Source organism: Sapajus apella, unplaced genomic scaffold (assembly GCF_009761245.1).
Source record: "Sapajus apella isolate SASKATOON/1434 unplaced genomic scaffold, GSC_monkey_1.0 scaffold34, whole genome shotgun sequence".
Classification (NCBI taxonomy): Eukaryota; Metazoa; Chordata; class Mammalia; order Primates; family Cebidae; genus Sapajus; species Sapajus apella.
Window position 1 is genome coordinate 14,993,395 of NW_022436974.1, and position 23,207 is coordinate 15,016,601.

Below are 23,207 nucleotides of genomic sequence, written 5' to 3' on the forward strand. Positions count from 1 at the left end.
GTATTTGTATTTGTAATAGAGGTGGGGTTTTGCCATGGCAGCCAGGCTGGTTTTCTGACCACAGGTGATCCCCCCGCCTCAGCCTCCCGAAGTGCTGGGATTACAGGTATAAGCTACTATGCCTGGCCAAATGTTGCAGTCTTTAAACATTTGACATGTTCAGAGGAGACAAACCACTTCAGAATTCAATGATAAGTTTTCATGGAGGAAGTGAGATGTGAAAAGGGCACTAAAAGGTAAGTAGGATGGAGATAGATTGAAAGAAAAGGACAATTCTGGCTGCAGGAAAAAAAATGAACAAAAGGTTGAAGTTGGGGAAGGGCAGGCATGTTAGAAGAGCATGAATAGGCCAAGCACAGTGGCTCATGCCTGAAATTCCAGCACTTTGGGAGGCCAAAGTGGCAGATCGTTTGAGCTCAGGAATTCAAGACCAGCCTAGGCAACATGGCAAAACCCTGTCTCTACAAAAGTACAAAATTAGCCAGCCATGGTCGCACACACCAGTGGTCCTAGCTACTCAGGAGGCCGTGATGGGAGGATCACCTGAGCCCACGAGATTGAGGCTGCAGTGAGCCAAGATTGTGCCACTGCACTCCAGCCTGGGTGACAGAGTAGACCCCATCTCAAAGAGAAAAAAAAAAAAAGAACATGAATAGATAATTCTGCCCAAAGAAGGGGTCTGTGTAGGGCACAGTGAGAGGTGAGACTAGAGAAATGAAAGCATGTGAATATTAGGCTAAAAGTTTACATGCGATCCTGTAGATCACACATAGAACTGACATCCACAAGCCAATGTTCACCCATTGGTATGTTTTGTTTGGCCTAATTAGCACTTTTTGGTTTTAATATCAATAAAATTTGTCAACATTTAACAACCAATAGATTTCACATTAAAGTAAGGATCTCTGCTTCTTTTGAAAAATCAGAAGATTTGTGCTCACTTCAGTAGTACATATACTAAAATTGGAAAAATCAGAAGATTTGATACCACTTGGGCCACAGCTCCACAAAGCAATAATCTACTAGAGGAACAGTTCTGAAAGTGTGGCCTGACAAGCCCTAGGGTCCCTAGGACCCTTTCAAAATGTCTTTGGGGCTTCATGCTGTGACTCACACCTGTAATCCTAGCATTCTGGGAGGCCGAGGTGGGTGGATCACCTGAGGTCAGGAGTTCGAGACCAGCCTGGCCAACATAGTGAAACCCCATCTCTACTAAAAACACAAAAATTAGCCGAGGATAGTGGCATATGCCTGTAGTCCCAACTACTCGAGGGGAGACTGAGGCAGGAGAATCACTTAAAAGCAGGAGGTGGAAATTGCAGTGAGCCCAGATCGTACCACTGCCCTCCAGCCTGGGCAACTGAGGAAGACTCCGTCTCAAAAAGAAAAAAAAAAGTCTTTGGTTGAAAAAAAAACTTTGGAATCCTAGGGTTTTCTTCATATGCTTCCTCCTGAACAACCTATCACAACAGATTAGATGCAAACAAAAGTATGAGAATCTAGCTTTCTTCTATAGACATCAAGTGGTAAAACTGCCACTCTTCATTTTTCATAAGAAATGTTAACTAAGCTAACATATCTCCAACTCACTTGTATCCAGACCACTTCCTGCATTTGCATTACCTGCCTGGACCCTGTAGTCATCTGAGTTTTGGACCCTTTCAGCTTTGGGGAGCCAGCCAAGAGTTGATGACTTAAGACCCTGAGAGTCATATGATCTAAGGCTCATAAAGTAATTAAGCTCATAATTAAGGTCAGATGCAGGATTCTAGGAATAGAACATATTTGTTAGAAATAATACAGTGATTATTTGTGGCTGGGTGCAGTGGCTCATGCCTGTAATTCCAGAACTTTGGGAGGCCTAGGTGGGCAGATCACTTCAGGTCAGGAGTTCGGGACCAGCCTGGCCAATGTGGTGAAACCCCATCTATAGTAAAAATAAAAAAATTAGCCAGGCATGGTGGCACACATTTGTAATCCCAGCTACTCAGGAGGCTAAGCATGTGAATTGTTTGAACCTGGGAGGTGGAGGTTGCAGTGAACTGAGATTATGCCACTGCACTCCAGCCTGGGTAACAAGGAGACTCCATCTCAAAAAAAAAAGTAATAATAATACAGTGATAGTTTATAAATTTAACTTTATTTACTTTGGGCTAAGCAAATATGGCTGGCTCATAGCAGTAAAGAGGGACAGATTATACCTAGAAATCATTGGCCTACCTCTGATGCCTTCTTCTTTGTCTGACTGGTCTTTTAAGTTGCACTTCCTTTCTTTATTTGCTCCACATTCTTCTACAAGGGTCTCCATAGGCAGTTTGTTCTCCATCTCCTTAAGCTCAATCCTAGGAATAAGCCAATATGTTTTTCTGCTGCACTGAACCTGAACAGGTGACTGTGTGAACTCTCAATTCTTGGAAGCAACCCATCCAGCTGGCTGATTTTGAAATAGCCCACTTTCTTCAAGGGATGAGTGCTCTGATTTGCTGAATACATATCATATATTAATTTCTTCCAAGGCTTTCTGGGAGCTGACCAAGACCTTCCCCTCTATAACTAGGCTCAAAAGCAGCTTGCATATAGAGAAATTGCCTTGACATCCTTTATTTAAGTCACTGGTTTTTGTTTCCATTTGAATTTTCTATATCCTAGTTCTGTAACTAGATGATATGGAGTGATACAGTGAAAGGAGGTTATGGATAGCTTGAAGGTAAGGCTTAATAGCCTGGTAGAGTATGCCCCAAAATAACCATTTGTCTCCTCCTTCCTTCTCCACTTCACTTCCTCATCCTCACCCCAGACAAAAGTGAAGGACTTGCAAAGGTACAATTTGTAGTGGGGGAGGAAGGGGGATGTTCAGTTAGTGTGTGTAGTTGTAGGATTTCTTTGGCTTCAGGCACAGAGTACTAGGTTGGAGTAGGGAGTGAGGGTGGGGATACTTTCAGTCAATTCAGGGGCCAAATGTCACATAAATAAAACACCAACAGTTATTTTGAGTATTTAAGTCCCCATGTCCATTTCCAGGCCCTTGATTTCATGGATCCTCCATCTCTGTTCTTTGACCAACTATAATTATTTCCCCCCTGGAGTGCCGAAGCCAAAATATATGAAAGGCAACAGCTACATTTGCCTTCCAAAACAATCAAAATAAAATTGTTTTCAATCCAGTGATTTATTTTTAATGAGTAAGGCAATACGGTGAAATGGAAAGAACACTGGACCAGGAGCCATGGTCTTATTTCTAGCTTGGCTGCTTATTAGTTGCATGGCCATTTCATGTGCAAGAGAGGGTTGAACTAAACAATCTCTAAGGTTATTCTGGCCTTCACACTGAATCTTCTGAGGTATGTGTCGTACAGCTCTTCCAGGAGGGGGTTGGTCCAAAGCAACAAACACAAGAGGATGTCACACTCAAAACACCTGAGAAATTCTCATACTTTTATACTTTACTCATACTTCCTAAAGTAATCTTTAGGAAGCTAGTTATTATTCTCCAAACTCCCTCCACCTGAAATGCACAGTGGTTAATGGCACAGCAATTAAAATTATGAACATAATTAAGGGGACACAATGAATAAGTGATGGCCAAACTGGAAATAAAGCTGAAGTCTCCTGACTCCTATTCCATTGTTCTCAATAGTGCACCATGTTGCTTCATTTATTTAAAAGAAAAAAATTAATTTTGTATCATTATAAAATGGAGAATTATAATACATATGTCACATGGTTGTCATGAAGATTAAATACAGTAATATGCCGTCACCGGTAACACCCACTGCACTCATGGAGTAGAGCTATTTCCATATTCTAACTTATCTGGTTATCTGTTTTAACCCATTTAGTGGTAAAAATCAGAGCTCAGAGAGGAAATTGGCTGAACTGCAGGAAGAAAAAGCAGGCAGCACAAAGTAAAGGAAAGCTCAGCAGGTGAGAAGAGCTTTACTAATACTGCAGGGACTAAGGTTGCTGGAAAGTAGTATCAGAATTTCCAGGGAGCGAAAGGTAATTTTTAAGAAGAATAAATGGTGCAGGCACGGTGGCTCACACCTGTAACCCCAGTATTTTGGGAGGCCAAGGCAGGTGGGTCACTTGAGACCAGGAGTTCAAGACCAGCCAGGCCAATGTGGTGAAACCCCGTCTGTCCTAAAAATACAAAAATTAGCCAGGCGTGGTGGCATGCACCTGTAATCTCAGCTACTTGAGAGGCTGAGGCAGGAAAGAACTGCTTGAACCCAGGAGGCAAAGGTTTCTGTGAGCTGAGATTGCACCACTGCACTCCATCCAGGGTGACAGAGCAAGACTCGGTTGGTGGGGTGGGGGTTGGGGTGGAGAATACATGTCCATTGTTATTTAGCTTAACTACATAAAATGTATGCACTAAACTCTTCTTTGTTGGTGCATTTAGAGAGGGAGAGACAAACAGAATGCTTTAAAAGGAGCATGAGCTATAAAAAGATGAGAAACACTGTTCAGTCAATTCAGCAGATCACCACGGAGCACTAGTGCCTCGAGGAACCCGAACCCATGAAGCAGAGCACTCACTTTGGAAACACAAGCACACTGTTGGGCCGCTTCACCAGGGCATCTCTGCTAGACAACACCGAGTCCACAGTGCCAGGCCTCTAGGGCATAGAGAGAGAGCAAGGTTACGTGTAGGCTGCAGTCCAGGACTCAGACAAATAAAAAACTGCAGGCTTATAGGCAAGCCTACCACAATACTTCTGTTGTCATTGTTTCTGTTTAGTGCTTAAAGTCCAGAGCTTAAAAATCCAATGAGAAATGATCTCATTCATCAAAGTAATCACCCTGGGTAGCTGCACAGCAATTCCATTGGTGTTGCATTTTCTCAAACCATTTCCATTTTGGGAACTGCCTTCAGAGTTAACAGATTATTTTAGATATCTTTAAAAAGATAGCAGACTTCCTAAAAATACATGGAAAATGAGCAAGCTGTCTAATTCCACTCTTGGCCCAAATTAGGCAATTAAGAGAAGGGTTTTCCAGTCAGGTGGGCTCATGTTCAAATCCCTACACCGCTAACAGGTATGTGGCCTTAGGTACTAAGGTTTGTGGGGATAATAAAAGGATCTAATAGCACTTCCATGAGGTGCTCTATGTAAGTAGCTAGCACATAGTAAATACTGAACAAATGGCTATTATAATTATCATATAATTATAATAGACACATTGTCACATTTTTAGTATAGAATATATAAAATCATTATTTTTGCATGAATGCTATAGCTTACAAAAGCCTTTAAAGGGAATTCCCAAAAAGAAATATAGAAAATATTTCTAACAAAAGCAACATTACTGAAATAAGCACACAGCTTTCCAGGGGGACTACTCTACAAGACAGTTTTAAGTTACAGGCCATTTGGGAATAAACTCTCACTCCCACCACTTTACAGCAGTTTTCCAAAATGTGTTTTACAGAGCTAATGAGACATTAATGAGATATTGGATTAACCTAGAATTCCATGATTAAATACATTCAGGCAGTTAAACTGACTGCTTTCCAGCCAGACTTCTCAGCTCCTTTAACATGTTGATGTGTTCTGTCCCTCTGTCCATGAGGGTGATTGATTCAATCAGCAGTTTCAGTCAGTTTGACCTCCAAACTCTTTTTTCATAGAGCATCTCTCAGGACTAGTTCTTTTGGAAAACGTTCTTTAAAAGATGTGCTTTAGAGTTCAGCAGGTTAAGGGAAACACTATCTTCTCTTTTTTTTTTTTCTGCCCACCCTGTGGCCGGGGCCAGAGAGGGACTGACCAGGTTGGTTTTGAAGCTATATTCTCTTTTAAACACATATTGAAGCTACAAAGTTCAGCAGAATCCCTGAGGGTTAAAGATGAGCTAGCCACTTTGGCCTTGCTTATGGACTTGCAAATCTTGCCTTGTGTTTTCATGGAAAAGCAAAGTTTTCTCCTGCATGTGTTTCCCACTTTCCACACACACAGTTGGCAGTCCTGTTAGCATTCCTACATGAAATCAGTTTGTGTAAAAAACACCAGGAGTTTCATTATGCACAACTCTATTTCCTAAGTCCCTATCCCAGAGTTTCATAAAAGGAGAAATGGGTAGACTTTGATATTAACAGCCTTTTCATTTAAAAAATCAGGGTTTTGCTTTAGGGGGATACAGGATTACATAACATTCCATCATAGTTCAATTCATTCATGTCTACTTTGTTAGTTCCCACAGGAGTACCTGAGGTACACTAAGTATTCAATAAATCCTGTAGATTGACTGTTTCATTTGCTTAAAATCTGCTATATCCAACTTAGTATGAAGGTCACACCAGCTACTTAATGGTTGACAATAATGATGCCAATAAGGAAATTTCACCTACAACATGGCAAATTAAAAGCTAAAGATTTAAAAACTCCATGATTCAAAGTAAATTTTGTTGTATACTTTCATTAAAATATAGTAGAACTGACATTAAAAAAATAAAATAAAATAGTAGAACCAGCAAAAACTGAGTGGTTAGGAAGTCTGGCCGTGAATTCCAGTTCTTGTAGTTGACCTCGGGATTCCCGCATAGCCTCTCTGAGCTCCTACTTTTCTCCCTTGTAAAATTAGGTTGATAATAATGCTGCTTGTATAATATTTTGAGACTCAAATAAAATAATACATGTGGAAGAAGTTTTTTAACTATAGGCCAGGCGTGGAGGCTCATGACTGTAATCTCAACACCTTCTGGGGCCAGGGTTGGTGGATCACTTGAGACCAGGAATTCGAGACCAGCCTGGCCAACATGGTGAAACCCTGTCTCTACTAAAAATACAAAAATTAGCTGGGCATGGTGGCATGTGCCTGTAGTTGCAGGTACTTGGAGGCTGAGGCAGGAGAATCACTTGAACGCAGGAGTTGGAGATTGCAGTGAGTTGCAATCGTGCCACTGCACTTCAGCCTGGCTGATAGAATGAGACTCTGTCTCAAAAAACAAACAAACAAAAAACCTATAAGGTACTATAAAATGTTCAGATTTCTAAGAGTTTCCATTACAATTTATATCCCTGTTGGCTTTGACACCTAAAGTTCCTTTGCCCTCCTTTTTTGTCAAAGAGTTAATCATGTATAAACAAGCACGTCCATGCACTTCAGGTAACTGTCACTCAAAATATATCAACCTTCGTTTTTCTTAATTACAACACACCTCTAGATGAGTCAGAACTACAATTAGGAGAAGACTTAGGAGAAGGAAAACATTAATTTACATTTGCTAGGGCCTTTGCTATAGCCCCACTTCCATCCATGGTACAAAGGAAGTCTTTATAAAACCTCATCTTCACTTTGCTGTCTCTGATCATGAGGACCCCAATTCCTTTGAATGTAAACTCCACATTTTGTTTCATGGAAATGGATCGCGATAAAAAAAGCAACGTCTCCTTCACACATCCTTCCACTACATCTCTGTTAAATGGACCCTCCAGGGCTATCATGACAAAATTAAGTGGAACAATTGGGATATCACCTAGAGGAGAAAAGACAGTTGGGATGGAAGAAAGAAAGTGGTGATTACAATAAGTACATATCATACACACTCACAAATAATTATCTGATTCTCAGTACCCTAAAATAAAATCCTCTGGTTAAAGCCTTTAGTTGTACCCAGTGTAATATTATTATTGCAGACAATTAACACAAGTAGTAACTAACATATTAATCAGTACAATTTTCTCTAAAAGTATAATGTTCAATGCTCAAAATAAGGACAATTAGCTTTCTAAATAATACTGTAGACAAGCTTTTGATTTTCTCTAGGACACATGGTAATAACTAACTGCTTCTCTTCCTCAGAGGTTTTCCTAAAATCTTCATCTCCCTTATCTTTCAGGACATACTGCAGAAATATTTGCTGATAGGGTTTGGATCTGTGTCCCCACCCAAATCTCACGTCAAATTGTAATCCCCAGTGTTGAAGGTGGGGCCTTTGGGAAGTGATTGGATCATGGGGGTGGATCCTTCATGAATGGTTTAACACCATCCCCCTGTTGTCATGATAGTGAGTGAGTTATGAAATCTGGTTGTTAAATGTGTGTAGCACCTCCCTCCTCTCTCTCTCTTCATCCTGCACCAGTCATGTAAGTCATGACTGCTTCCCCTTCGCCTCCTGCCATGATTGTAAGTTTCCTGAGGCCTCCTGACCCATATTTCTGTACAGCCTGTGGAACCATGGGTCAATTAAACCTCTTTTCTTTATAAATTACCCAGTCTCAGGTAATTTTTTATAGCAGTACAAGAATGAGCTGATCTGTTTGCCTATATCCTCCAGTTATTATGACATTTTTACATGATTACAAATACCTACAAGTGTTGAATATTTTTAAAAGATAGCTATCTTCACTAGAAGTTACCATTTAAATGAAATAGGGTCTTATACAAGGGTGTCAGACTGAATGACTCACATAAAGCTTTTTCTCTCTGATGAGTCCACATGTAACATTACAAAGGAATACAATTATGTCTATCTTGAAGGAAGCACAGGATCTATTCAACTAGAACAGATGTAGGAGCAATATAAAGTTCACAAGTCAGAAAACGGGTAAATAGCAAAGAGTATCAAGATGACAAAGCCAGAGAGACAACAACAAGGTCCACTGATAAACAGGACACAGAGAAGATGAGAATATTCTAAACATTTGCTCAGTAAGCGTGAGTTATCCTTTCAAATGTCCACCACTGCTGAATGATGAGAATTAACAAGACATGAGCTTCACAGCAGTCTCCTGCACAATTTAACAGTAATTCTAGCCAACTCCCTCCTTTTTTAAAATATGCAAATTTCATTTTTTTTTTCTGGATGCCAGACAAAAAATATGCAGATTTCTTAAAAAGAAGGCTGTGTTGCCTGCCTCTGGATTTTCCCCTCCCTTTTCCCACTCCCTCTTTGCAATGTGTCTTCCAAACCACTCCTCTGAGTTAGGACACTATCATCTCATGATTGTCAAGTCAGTGGACACTTTGCAAATCCTATATCTCATGACCTCCCTTTTTTTTTTCTTGTATACATGATACCACTCTTGGTTCTTCAGTTTCCTCTTCCTTGGTCCCCTTTGCTGGCTTCCCTCCTCTTCTACTTCTTATAATATACTGAGGTTTGTTTATTTGTTTTACAGGATTTTTCCCTTGTTTATCTCTTCTTCTGAGTGTACATCCTCTCCTGAGTAAACATCTAAATCTTGATCTCTAGTCTCCACCCCTTTCCTAAGCTCTGGAATCACCTCTACCTAAATATCCCTACATGTATGTCAAATTCAGCATGTGCAAAAGCAAATTCACTATTTTGTCCACTACCAAAATCCACCTTTCCCCTTCATTCTCTATAAAGGCAGTTAATAGCATGAGTACCCATCTGTTCTCCAACCAAGAAATCTGAGTCATACTAAATGCCTTCCTTCCTCTTCCTACCAACCACTTTCAACTTAAGCCCTACCAATTCTATATCTGAAATGTGTCATGAGTAGATACCCTCATTTCTCCCCTGATGACCATTGTCTTCATTCAGGCTTTTACTATATTTTACTAAACTACTGTAACTGAAAGAGTATCTTTCTAAACTAATCTCATCTGTACAGATAATTCCCTGTTCAAAAATTTTCAATGGCTCCTCAGTGCCTACAGGATGAATTCTAAAGTCCTGTCACACCATATAAGGCTCCTCACAATTGGCCCCTACCTGCCATTTTCATCTTTTCTTCCTCTGCTTGCCTCCACAATGATATGACTCGGCCATACAGAAGTACCCATTACTTCCCTAACAGGCTGCATTCTTTCCTATATTCTTGACTTGTTCATATTGATCCTGAAATATCTTCTCCCAGATTCTCTGCTCACAGAGTCTTATCATCCTTTAAGATCTCTTCACATGTCATCTTCCTAATGCAGAGTTAGGCATGCTCTCCTCTGGGCTTCACAGCATTTGATCCAGTTTTGATCAATTTAGCTTTTATAGCACTTAATCATGTTTCATCATTTCTTATATATTAATTGTCTATGCTAGAGTCAAAAGACCTATGTCTTACTCATCTTTGAAACCCACTATAAAATGTTTGATTAGTTACAGATATGGTCTGGATTCATGTCCCTGCCCAAACCTCATGTCAAATTGGAGGAGGGGCCTGGTGAGAGGTGGTCATGGGGGTGGATTTCCCTTTTGCTGTTCTCATGATAGTGGGTGAGTTCTCATGAGATATGATGGTTTAAAAGTGTGTGGCGCTTTCAGCTTCACACTCACTCTTTCCTGCTCTGCCATGGTAAGATGTGCTTGCTTCCCCTTTGCCTTCTGCCAAAGCTTCCTGAGGCCTCCTAGTCATGCTTCCTGTTAAGCCTGCAGACCTGTGAGTCAATTAAACCTCTTTTCTTTATAAATTACCCAGTCTTAAGTAGTTATTTATAACAGTGTGAGAACAGACTAATACAGTTACCTAGTTAATTAATGATAAAGAATCATAACCCCAAAGCTAAACTGTAGACAGAAATTTTTCTTTGAGGGTTTTAAATTTTTATTTATTTCCTTGTCTTCTTCTTATTATTATTATTTTGCAGCCTCGAACTCCTAGGCTGAGGTGATCTTCTTGCCTCAGCCTCCCCAAGTAGCTGGGACTACTGGTGTGAACCATCATACCTAAGTTTTTTTGTTTTTGTTTTTGTTTTTTTTTTGAGGTGGAGTCTCGCTCTGTCACCAGGCTGGAGTAGCGTGGCATGATCTTGGCTCACTGCAACCTCTGCCTCCCAGGTTCAAGCTATTCTCCTGCCTCGGCCTTCCAAGTAGCTGGGACTATAGGTGCATGCCACCACGCCCGGCTAATTTTTATATTTTTAATAGAGACAGGCTTTCACCATGTTGGTCAGGTTGGTCTTGATCTCTTGACCTCATGAGCCACCCATCTCGGCCTCCCAAAGTGCTGGGATTACAGGCGTGAGCCACTGCACCTGGCCCCGTCTACATTTTTTTAAATGATTTTATGTTAAGGCAGAATCTTGCTATGTTGCCAAGGCTGGTCTTGAGCTTCTGACCTCAAAGGATCCTCTCCTCTAAGCCTCCAAAATTCTGGGATTACAGGCATGTGCCACCATGCCCAGCCTAGAATTATTCTTTTGAACCAATTCAGTCATCTATGTCTAATTCTGAAATTGCCTCACCTAGTAAAAAATGTAATTGTAGATCTAAACTACTTTTTTGGACTAGACTACAAGATCCAAGATGGAAAATGAACTTTAAGGCACAGATGTTTTTGCAAAAATGTTAGCTTTATTTTCATTTTCCCTGATAGGTTTTTGATGAAATATGATATATTTCTTCTGACATAAAACTCTAGGCTTTTCTTCTTGTTCCCATGAAAGGGGGAAAAAAAGAAAAGAAAAGAAAATTCTAGGTAAAAATAGCTGAAAAGTTCATCAAGCCCACCTAAGAAATTCTAAGTATAGTTTGTTGGCGTTTGTTTTTCCAGTATAGTATTCTTTTGAAAGTAGAAAGTTACTCAAGTGACTCTGAAAATTAACTTTCAGGAACATTAACTTAGAGGATAGTTACAGCCTCTTATTGGGCGATGAGCAGGGACAATCAGGAAGGTCAAAAGGAACACAGCCAGGAATCAGGAAGCCACTAAATAACCAAGGCAGGTGTTACAAAGTCCACACACTAAAGCTGGATGGAAGCGTCCTGTGACAGGGATTATGCCTATTTTGTTTACCACTATTATCTCAAGCACCTGGAAAAGGTCTGACACATTGTTGGTCCTCAATAAATATTTGAAGAAGGAAAGGAGGGGAGGGGAGGGAAGGGGAATGAAGGAAGGGATGGAGGGAGGTAGGTTGGCTTTAGGGTATGAGAAAGGTATATAAGGTATGCATTAAGTCTTTATGGAATTATTCAACTTCTAACTTTCAAATTTTAATAATTCGGATTACACATATGATAGAAGCACAGTTATCTTTTTGGCAGCTGATACTGACTATAGTTCTCCCAACCAGAGATCCTAAGTAACTTTTTCTTCCTTAGAAAATCACGTTTAATTTCTTGGGATCTGAAATATGAATAAAGGGCTTACAGCTCTGTGGTGTGGCTTTTATATAAATTTTTCTTCATGTCACATCAGAGTTTTTCATTCCTGCCTCTTAGGTTACTGGGGTTTCAAATGGCCTTCAAGAAGACTCTTATTATTTTTCTACTTCAGCCCCTCCCTCTGCCAAAAGCACCTTGTGAAAAGCAGACTCCTCAAATCAGAAGGTAAGACAGCAGCACTGTCTATGCTTTGTTCTTTCACTTTTTTATCCCCAGAACAGTAACCTTCATGGAAAATCCTACATCACAAAATTATTTACCGGGAGTATATACTTTGTTTTGTTTGAGTCCATGGATTTGCACTAGCTTCTCTGCCATGATAAACACGGGCCTCTGGATTAAGATAAATTTGTTGTTTCCCACCTCAAGCTTTTGTCTCATGAAAGTAAAAGTTCCAAATCCTGGAATATGAACACCCTGAAAGGAAAAAATAAATAAATAAATAACAGAATTCACTGAAGGAGTGAAGAAAAAATAATCCTTAATATTATTAACCAAAAAACCTGACAAGAAAGCTTAGGCCTTAAAAATCCAGTGATCTCTAGGACTGTATACAGCTATAGCATTTTATAATTCTAAGTTTTCAAATAAGCTTAGAATAAAATGAAATACATTGGTCCATGATGATTTACAGACATCAGATCTCTCATCTGTGTATCATCAAAAGGTTAAAAAAAAATCTGTATGAATGCCATAGCATCTTTTAATCTTTAACCAAGATTACTCCTGTCCGAAATTGTGTGACATTTTACATTTTAATCATCTGCCATTAGAGGAATTTAAGAGGGTATGAGAATTTTTGCTTCCTTATTCCCAGTTTTAGATTTTATGTCTGCCACTTAAAATCAGACAACCCAGCATCCAAATCATGCTGCAATATAGTGATCCTGGCTGATGTGCAGAAGCAAATGTTTTTGGCTCTCAAACTGAGTTTCTGTCTCCCTGGAGATACCATACCTCAAGGATTACAAACTCAAATGCCTACAGGAGCCAAAAAAGAAAGCAAGAGAGTGAAGGTAGCCAGCCAGGGAATGTGATGGCTACAGACTGCACATGCCATCTAAAGGGAAGAGAGCATCTTGAACTCCAAACGTGTCACCATGTAGCAATGGAAGACTAGTATTGTTATATCTGATGATTTTTCAATGAAAATGAGGGGAAAAGTTCCAAAGCATTATATAAATTCCCCCAAGTTTAAGTGTTGATAACAAATTCAAATTCTCAAACCAAATGAAATAAATTTGAAGTATGAATTCTGCCCAAGAGCTCTCACAGTAGCACCTCTGAATGGGGTATAAAAGTTCCATAACTTCCCAGCTTCCCTCAGGCTCCTCCCCAAATCTCTATCCAGTTCTATGGCATCTAAACTCAAGACTTAACAGGAGGGAACAGTCCAGCCCTGGGCAAAGTTTCTCATTTTGGCAAGTCTTCTTATATTTCAATTAAAATCTATTCCCTGCAATAAGGCAAGACAAGAAGTGTTATATCCTTCTACAGCTATGCCAGGAACTATCAGATTCCAGACAAACAGAACTCATCTAGTTTCTTCACACACACCCAGGCTGATCAGCACTACACTCTGTAACCCCAGAAGAGCAGAACTTACAATTCATCACCTAAAAATAAAATTCATGTTTGTTAAATGCACTACCCATAAGTCCAAAGCATGAGCATCAGAAAATCACAGGACTGAAAGTTAAATGGGATAGCTCTGAAGTGTACTGCCCTGCCCTGCTCCCAGTAAAATTATACAAGACTATGGAAGAAAAATCCTTTAGAAGCTTACACTAAAATTAATAAAGAAATTTAATTTATTGACAAATTAACTAAATTAAATTAATAAATTAATAAATCTTACCTTGTGCAGGGTTAACTGCCATTGCACAAATTCTGAAACATTCCCCCAGATAATAGAGACTTCTGAAATTCAAAAGTAACCAGAAATAATTTAATTTGTGTGAGTACCCATGTGATAGTATTTTAGTGCTAATAAATAAAAATGTAAATATGAAATGTGGAAGCAAATGACGTTAATTTCTGATTAATTTAGAATTAACAAAGAACAAGGCCATTCCCAAAAGTTAGTTTTCTTGGTAACTAAAGCTTACACCCTTAACTTTGGAAGATGTGATTTAAAATAATAATAATAATAAATTTTTAAAGAAAATCTTTCTACAGCAAAGAGAACTTTGTCACACTCTTTTCTTTATTCTATAATTAGAGTTAATCAAGTATAACCCAGCCTTTACTTAATTACCCATTCAGCAACCATTTATCAGGTGTCTACTATATGCCATTTGACTAATAAAAACGTTCATACCATTCCATAACACAAGAATAAGGCTAAAGGCCACTAAGCCATGAAAGACTTGTGTGTACATTAATTTTTCCTACACTTCTATTTTTGCTAAATTCTCAAGTCTGCTTTTTATTCTCATCTTTCACTGCTAAGTTACCAGCTGTCACTTGTGCTACTAGTGTTCTGTGGGCTCCTGGACCAGACATAATTCATTGCTTCTTATATGTTGTGTTCTGGAAATAACAAATATACTAATAGTATATCTAAAATAGATAACGTATTTTTTGAGACAGAGTCTCACTCTGTCACCCAGGGTGAAGTGCAGTGGTAGTCTCAGCTGACCTCAACCTCCTCCTCCCAGGCTCAAGCAAGTCTCTTGTCTCAGCCTCTCTAATAGCTAGGATTACAGGCGCCCACCACCATGACTGGCTAATTATACTTTTAGTACAGATGGAGTTTCACCATGTTGACCAGGCTGGTCTGGAACTCCTGACTTCAGGTGATCCAGCCACGTCAGCCTCCTAAAGTGCTAGGATCCACTTTAGGAGGCTGAAGTGAGCCACTGTGCCCAGCCTAAAATAATAATTTTTAAAAACGCACTTTTGAGTAGTACAAGGAGCTTTACTTTGAATTAATGCATACACTTTGCACTATCAATTTTGAGTGATTGGAGGAAACCTTCTTTGTTTATCTTCTTGTTCTAAGCTGTGTTCCAAAAAACTGTGGTAGAAAAATAGGTATTTGCCAATAACTGAAGTGTTAATGTGTGATATGAACATATACTCTAGGTATGGGTAATATTTTGAAGTCTAGAAAATTGTATCTGTGTTAACATTGCCATTCCAGACTTAACCAATGTGTTTATCAAAGATGCTTTCCAGTTAGGAACTCTTTGCAAATCAAGAGTGTTAAGTTTTAATTCTCACAATAAAAATCAAGAACAGTCACATTAATCAGCCTGTCATTTGGAGACACAGATGCAGTTGGTGACAAAAGGCCAATCCCTTTTCCCCTTTGGAAGCTGCTTGCTTTATTAGTTTATCTTTTTTCTAACATTTTAAACCACTAACTAAAGCAGAGAGACTGGAGTCCTTTAATTATGATATACTGTATCAGAGTTATAAATATTTTTATTAATAGGCCAGGGAAGAGGCAGGTTTGGTGGATGAGAAGTAGCAGTGACTTTTATGAATATCTGGGAACAAGTTTGGTGATGGAAACTCACTCGCCCATTAGTAAAATTAGGGCTGCATGCTACAATGAGCATGAGGGCCAAGATTCTGCCCCTCACTAATCACTTTCTATAATCAGGCATTTCCCCTACTCTGCCCATCCTACATTGTTCCCCATTCCTTCCCCACCCCCACAGCCCAAGGAATTCTACTACTGGCTGCTAAGAACTAAGAACCAGGGCTAAATGTATACTGAATTAAAAGTTTCATTATGACCAAAAATTTCATTAATTCACGATGGCAAAATCTCAGTATCCAGATGCACATGCAGAACTTTCAAAGTTATTAAGTCAAAATTGTTAAATTTATGACTCTAAAAGTCTTTAACCTCTAAAAGCTCATATTTTAGGAAAACAACTATACTAAAGAGGAAATGATTTCATTAGAGCCAGGAGAAAGTGTATAGTTTTCAACCAAATTCCAGTGAAAAGACTCAGCTGAGTTTAATTGAAAATCTGAGGATTTTGTCTTTCTTCATTTGGATGATGTGTTCAAGCCCACTGTATTGTTTTATTTCATAAAGCCTAATAGACAACATTATATAAGAGCAGAACTAACTATTCTAAACTAAAATTTGCTGTTTCGCATTGAAGAGAAAGGAAATTATGTATGTCATTTGCCTTAGGAAGCTTCAGGCCCCTGCAATTCAATCGGAATAGATTTGGAAATCTTACAGACTGTAATTTCTAAATTTGACTTTTTCTGACATCCCAAAGAGTCAGAGAGGATATCATGAAATCTCAAAATGAAAAATATCAAGTCTAAAAAGTAAATTGAAGAATATAGTACTTCTATATTTTAAGGGAAGTCAGGGTTGCTATTTATTTCAATCAAACACTGAAATGCCAAGAATCACTACTATAAAGAACTAATCCTTAGACATATACTCTATATTCAGTTCAATCTTCGTTTGAGTTAAAATTCTTAACATTTCATGCACTCAAAAACCATATGTTTGAACACAGTGCCAAGTAACAGGAATACTGTATCTTATATATGATCATTATAGAAAAAAAAAAAAAGAGCCACATGCCCATTCTGTAAATTGTATAATAATATATGCTTGAAAAAGACATTAATGTCAAAAACCAGATGTTTCCTGATGTTATAAACTTACCTTCTAAAATCAAAATACTGATATACAGAATAGTATAGCAGAATAGTAAAGGATGATTTGAACAAAGAAACATTTTCCCAGAGCATAATGCAATGCAAAAAGAGCAGTGTGCTACGTGGAAGACCCATAGCCTTCCTGCCTCCATGGACTCAAGTTTTACCCAGTTCACCTCTGTTAAATGATGACAGAGCCTTCTAAGCACTATAATTACATACTATTAAACTTTTCTAAGATATACAGAACCAGCAAGAATATACAATGATGAATATATACACTGATGAAAGTTAATTTATGTGTTTTGCTGAGTTTGAAGTTTATTTTCATCCTCTTTGCAATAGCTCATTTGTGAAAGTTAATAAATAGTAGTTTAACTTAAACTTCTGTCATTCTACCAGTAAAGAAAGCCCTTGCTGAAGTCACCAGTGGTCTCTTTGTTAATACATTCAATGAATGTGTTTAATTTCACCTCTTCTGAGCCCTCAGCCATGTCTGACACTGTTGATCAATTGCTCTTTCTTTAAGCACCTCTCTTTTTGGCTTTTATACTACTACTATCATTTTGGTTTTCTCCTAAATGGCCATTTCTTCTTAGTCTCCTTTGCAGGCTTATCCTCCTCAACCCAACCACTAAGTGGTAGGGTCTTTCAAGGTATAGTCCTAGGCTGCTCCTCTTTTCACTCTATACTCTCCACTTCAGCAGTCACACCCACACTCAGGAATATTCCAGAATGTTTATTTACAGACCCAGACTCCTTGCCACCTCCTCTTTGGGATTCTGGACCCATTTATCCAACTGCCTACTTAGACATCTCACAAATGCCCTTCAACTTGCCCAAAACCATAATTTTTCTTCCCTTAAATCTTGTCTTTTATCCAGGATTTCACTCTCAATGAATGGCACCACTATCTATTCAGTTATATGAGCCAGGAACTCAGAAGCCATCCTTGAGACTTCTCTTATCCCTCACCCCAGTCATCCAGTCCATCACCATAATCTGTATGTTTTTACCTCCAAGTTGTCCTTCATTCATTGCATTCCTCTCCATTTCTACTACTACCAGTTTTAGACCAAGCTACCATTTGTTCTCATCAAGACTATTGCTGTAGGTACGCCTGACCCTCCTATTTATTCCCCACATGGCAACCAGAGTGATCTTTTCCAAATATAAACTGTTCATATCATTCAACATCTCCTTGACCTCCAGCTCAAAACACTTAATGGCTTTCCATCAGGCTTAACTTAAAGGTCAACATCCTTAATATGACTTACAAGGCCCCACATTACTTGACCTCTTCCTTTTCCTCTAGCCTACTTTAAAATATACTCCCTCCCCACATCTACAGAGCAGCCAAATAACTGTCTTTCAGTTGCTCCATCACATCATACTTTTTTTTTTTTTTAGACAGAGTCTTACTCTGACACCAGGCTGGAGAGCAGTGGCATGATCTCGACTCACTGCAACCTCTGACTCCTTGGTTCAAGCGATTGTCCTGCCTCAGTCTTCTGAGAAGCTGGGATTACAGGCACGCATGACCATGCCCAGCTAATTTTTGTATTTTTAGTAGAGATGGGATTTCACCATGTTGGCCAGGATGGTCTCAATCTTCCTGACCTTGTGATCCGCCTGCCTCAGCCACCCAAAGTGCTGAGATGACAGGCATGAGCCACTGTACCTGGCTACATCATACTCTTACCATAGAGTTTTTGCCCCTGTCATTCTCTTTGCCAAAGGCATTTTCACTGCACCTTCACTCTCTACCTCTCTGATGCAGTTCATTCACTTAATTTAAACTCATTCTGCACAACTCAGCTCAAATTATCCCTTCTTTAGCCATTCTCGGCACACACCCATCCTTATTCTCTATTAAAAATTTTCATTTGACTTCCAGTTCTTGGTTCTGTATGTAAGGAAGTCACCTCTCCATCCTAACAACTAAAAAGTTGACCAGACTGAAAAATCAACAATTCTTCCTGGACCCATAAGATAAAGGAGAATACAGGGCAAACTGCTACTGTAAAACTGGAAAGACAGAAGGGCAAATACCAGTAGGAATGGTTTCCTAAAACAGACTCACATGCAGAAACAGCACCAAGAACCAATGCTAGGGTAAGAAAACCCAAACTTAATTGACAAATATCTGGAGGCTCAGTGTAGACAACACCAAGAGTTAAAACCTCCAGGGGGACCAAGTCATGGAGGAGGGTCCCCACATAGTGTAAGGTTTACTTCCCAGAGCTCAGCCAGGTTCCCACAGTTAAATATCCAGGTAAATATGAGAGAAAAATCTCCTTGTGCTTCTGTTGGCGAAAGAAAAAAAATACCATTTTTAAATATGCCAGAGCACTCTATTGTTCTTAAGGACCTGCCCTCAGAAGAAACTAGTTCACCAAACCCTAACCTGCTGAGATATTACCAGAGCCTACCTGACCTGGGCGAAGGGAAATGACCAACTTCACCCCATGTTAGCCATTCTGTCCTACCTCAGGAGAAAGGAAAAAACTGAGAAACATTTGTAACATTCATAGTCCAGAGGCACAAGCTCACTAAAAGACTGAGACCTGGTCATAGGATGATAGAATTCTTCCCCACTCCCCACACCGTACCCCTACATTACTAAAGGCCTATTTATAGCAGTTACTTTTACCCAGTACATCACATCTAGCTATCAAGAAAAAATTACAAGGCATACTAAAAGGCAAAACATACAATGTGAGGAGGCAGAGCAACCATCAGAGCCAGACATGGCAGGGATGTTGGAACTATCTCACTGGCAATTTAAAACAACTATGGTTAATATACTAAGGGTATAGTAGACAGCATGCAAGAACAGATGGACAACATAAGCAGAGAGATTGAAATCCTAAGAAAGAACCAAAAATAAATGCTAGCAACTATAAAAACACTGTAACAGAAATGAAGAATGCCTTTGATTGGCTTACTAATAGACTGGACGTGACTTAGTAAATAACCTCTGAGCTTGAAGATGTGAAAAGGAAACTTGAAAAGGAAAGTGAACAAAGACTGGAAAAACAAACAAACAATATCCAAAAACTGTGAGGCAACTGCAGAAGATGTGTACCCATAATGGGAATACCAGGAGAAAAAAAAAAGTACCCCAAATCTAAAAACATAGATTAAAGGTAGATGGATGGAGGAAAATATACCAGGGTAATGCTAACCAAAAGAAACAAAAAAAGCAGGGGTAGCTATATAAATTTTAGGCAGAACAGACTTCAAATCAAGGAGAGTTATCAAAAATAAAGAACATTACATAATCATAGAGGGTTCAGTTCTTCAAGAAGACATAACAATTTTTAATGTGTATGCATCTAAAAACAGTATGTCAAATTACAAGAGGCAAAAACGAATAGAACTGCAAGAAAAGATAAACGAATCCTTTATTATACTTGAAGGCTTCCGTACTCATCCATCAGAAATGAACAGATCCAGCAGGCAGAAAATCAGTAAAGGCATGGTTGAACTCAGCAGCACCATCAAGTGAATGGATATAGTTGATACCTACACACTAATTTATCTAACAACAGCAGAATGCACATTCTTCCCAAGCTCACATGTAACATTCACCAAGACAGACCATATTCTAGGCCATAAAACACACCTTAACAAATAGAAAAGGATAGAAATCACACAATGCCTGCTCTCAGATTACAACAGGATTAAAGTAGAAATGAGTAACAGAAAGATAAATGGAAAATCCCAAAATACATGGAGACTGAATAATATGCTTCTAGATAACACATGGGTCAAGTTAGAGGACTGTCACTACCCAACTTCAAGATTTACAATAAGGTGAGTCATCAAGACAGTGTGTTATTGACAAAAGAATAGACAAATAGATTAATAGAACACATTAGAGAGCTCAGGAATAGACCTATATAAATGTAATCAACTTATCTTAGACAAAGAAGCAAAGGCAATGCAGTGGAGCAGATAGTCTTTTAAACAAATGTTACTAGAATAACTGGGCATCCACATGCAAAAACAAAAAAAATGAACTTAGACACAGACCTTACACTTTTCACAAAAATTAACTTAAAATGGATCATAGACCTAAATATAAAGTACATAACTATGAAGCTCCTAGAAGACAACATAGGACAAAACGTAGATGATCTTGGGTGTAGCAATGACTTTTTGGATGTAACACCAAAGTAATAATCCAAACAAGAAATAATAAGATGGACTTCATTAAAATTTAAAACTTCTGCTCTGTGAAAAACAGTGTCAATAGAATGAGAAGACAAGCCACAGAATGGGGAAAAAATATTTGCATAAGACACTGTCATGCAAAATATACAAATAGCTCTTAAAACTCAACACTTTTAAAAAAAGAAAAACTCAATTTAAAAATGAGCTAAAGCACTTAATAGATATCTCATCAAAAAAAAAAAAACATGTGAAAAGGTGCTTCACATTATATATCATCAGTGCATATTAAAATGAGATACCAATGCACACATCTATTAAAATGATGAAAATCTGAAATACTGACAACAACGAATCTCAACAATAACATGGAGCAACAAGAATTCTCATTCATTGCTCTTGGGAATGCATGGTACAGCCCTTTGGAAGACAGTCAGGCAGTTTCTCACAAAACTAAACATCCTCTTACCATACCATCTAGCAATTATGCCCCTGGGTATTTACCCAAGTGAATTAAAACCTTATATCCAGTTTTTTAAAACCTGCACACAGATATTTAAAACAGCTTTATTCATAATTGCTGAAAGCAATCAAGATGTTTTTCAGTGAATAGATTAAAAAAAAAAAAAAAACCTGTGATACATCTAGAAAAAAAATGGAATATCCAAGGACTGCAATGCAACTACGGAAGGTGTGTGGTACATCTTGATAATGGAATATTGTTCAGAACTAAAAAGAACTGAGCTCACAAGCCACAATGCATATTGCTAAGTGAAAGAAGCCAATCTGAAAAGACTATGACTCCAACTATGGAACTGGGAAAACTGTGGAGACATTGAAAGATCAGTGGTTGTCAGCTTTGGGATCAGGGATAGGGGTGAATAGGCAGAACAGAGGGGAGTGAAAATACTCTGTATGACTATAATGATAGATACATGTTTACTGCTAAGTATCTTGAATGACTATATATAAATTTACAAATATAGCAAATGTTTTTTAAATTCATAAAACCTTATCTTCAGTGGTTCTTTCAGAATGATTTTGAGAGGAAAAGATGGGAGTGATGCAGGGGAAGAGAAAGAAGAAGCTTCCGTTCCTGTTTATTTCCTGTGATCATTTAGTTAAAGCCTAAGCAACACCTCAAAGCTATAATGGCTTGATAATAATAAGAGCTTGCATTTTTGCAGCACCTTTCTTCCAAAGTGCTCCTATGGTTTGCAGACAGGTCTGAGCCTCACTTTGGGGTGACTCTTCTACATAGGATGCTAAAAACAGATCTTGTCTTGCTACTAACCAAACCTAATGAGTTTTCTCTGAAAAGGTGCCAAGTCCCCTTCCAAAGTACTTACCCTGTATCTTTTTATGATCATCTCATTTTCTTAATGCAACTGCATGATGTCAAAGGCAACAAAAGCAACTGTCTTTGCATGAACTCTCAAAAGGAGCCATTTAGGGTCTCTGCACTTCTTTTATCTAGTTAGGCAAAAGGGTTGTGATCCATCCATCCCAGTGGGTGGGGTGGGAGTGGTTGTTTTTACCTAACCTTTATTGAGCACTTACTTTGTGCTAGTCCCTGAACTAAGCGCTGTCTATGCATCACCTAGTTTAATCAAAACTAGAAAAATGTCTCTGGGTGACAAACGTGGGCCTCTTGTGATTACCAGCTAGTTGTCAAGGAAACAGCCACTGCAGGCCAGGCTGAACCAGGGAATAGAAACGTGGATCTCCCTGCCTCCGCAACAAGCAGATGAAGGTTCAATTCCCGGGGCCACCCCTCTCCCCGCTACCCAACACACTTAACGCTTACCCTCCTGGCTCAGCGAGGGCAGCGTGGGCAGCACCTGCCTGCCCAGGTCCTGCAGGGCAGGGGCGATCGTGTCCAACATCTCCAATTTCCAGTTGACTCCGTACTGAATCCTCGATGGGTCTCTTCTTTCTTATATGGAGCGTGTACAAAGTGATTTTCTCACACTCCAGCCCCTTTTCCACGGAGCTTTGGATGTGCCTTAAAAAATAAGAATGACGAAAATCTTGAATTTGTTGACTCTTTCTCTTCTTCCTTAAATAAAAAACATTCTTTCTCCCTGTCCCTCCCCACTGCTCTGGCTCTTGGGCAGCTCCCTCCGCAGGAGCCGCCGGAACTGCTGTCCCGCACTGAGTGTACAGACCCGAGCCTTTTGGACCAGCAAGAGACCCGGTGAGGGGTGAGCTGCAGCCTCGAGGAGGGGAGTAGGACCAGGAAGAATAGACCCGGCAGAGAGAAGGGCGGGGCGGGGCGGGGCGCGTCGCTGGGACGCGAGAAAGGCTCGCTCGGTTGCTA

General features: G+C 39.2%; 1 protein-coding gene across 1 annotated transcript in view; it reads right to left on the reverse strand.

The window, feature by feature from the left end:
* The window catches only part of CCDC81 (coiled-coil domain containing 81), a 41,160-nt gene extending 17,953 nt beyond the window's left edge, over positions 1 to 23,207 (reverse strand). The window contains exons 1-6 of the mRNA XM_032295843.1: positions 22,695 to 23,207; positions 13,929 to 13,990; positions 12,331 to 12,487; positions 7,221 to 7,477; positions 4,540 to 4,619; positions 2,221 to 2,342 (exon numbers count right to left, since the gene is read on the reverse strand). Of these exons, the coding sequence (XP_032151734.1) occupies positions 2,221 to 2,342; positions 4,540 to 4,619; positions 7,221 to 7,477; positions 12,331 to 12,487; positions 13,929 to 13,990; positions 22,695 to 22,773 (757 nt within the window). The 5' untranslated portion in view covers positions 22,774 to 23,207. The remainder of the gene's footprint in view (positions 1 to 2,220; positions 2,343 to 4,539; positions 4,620 to 7,220; positions 7,478 to 12,330; positions 12,488 to 13,928; positions 13,991 to 22,694) is intronic.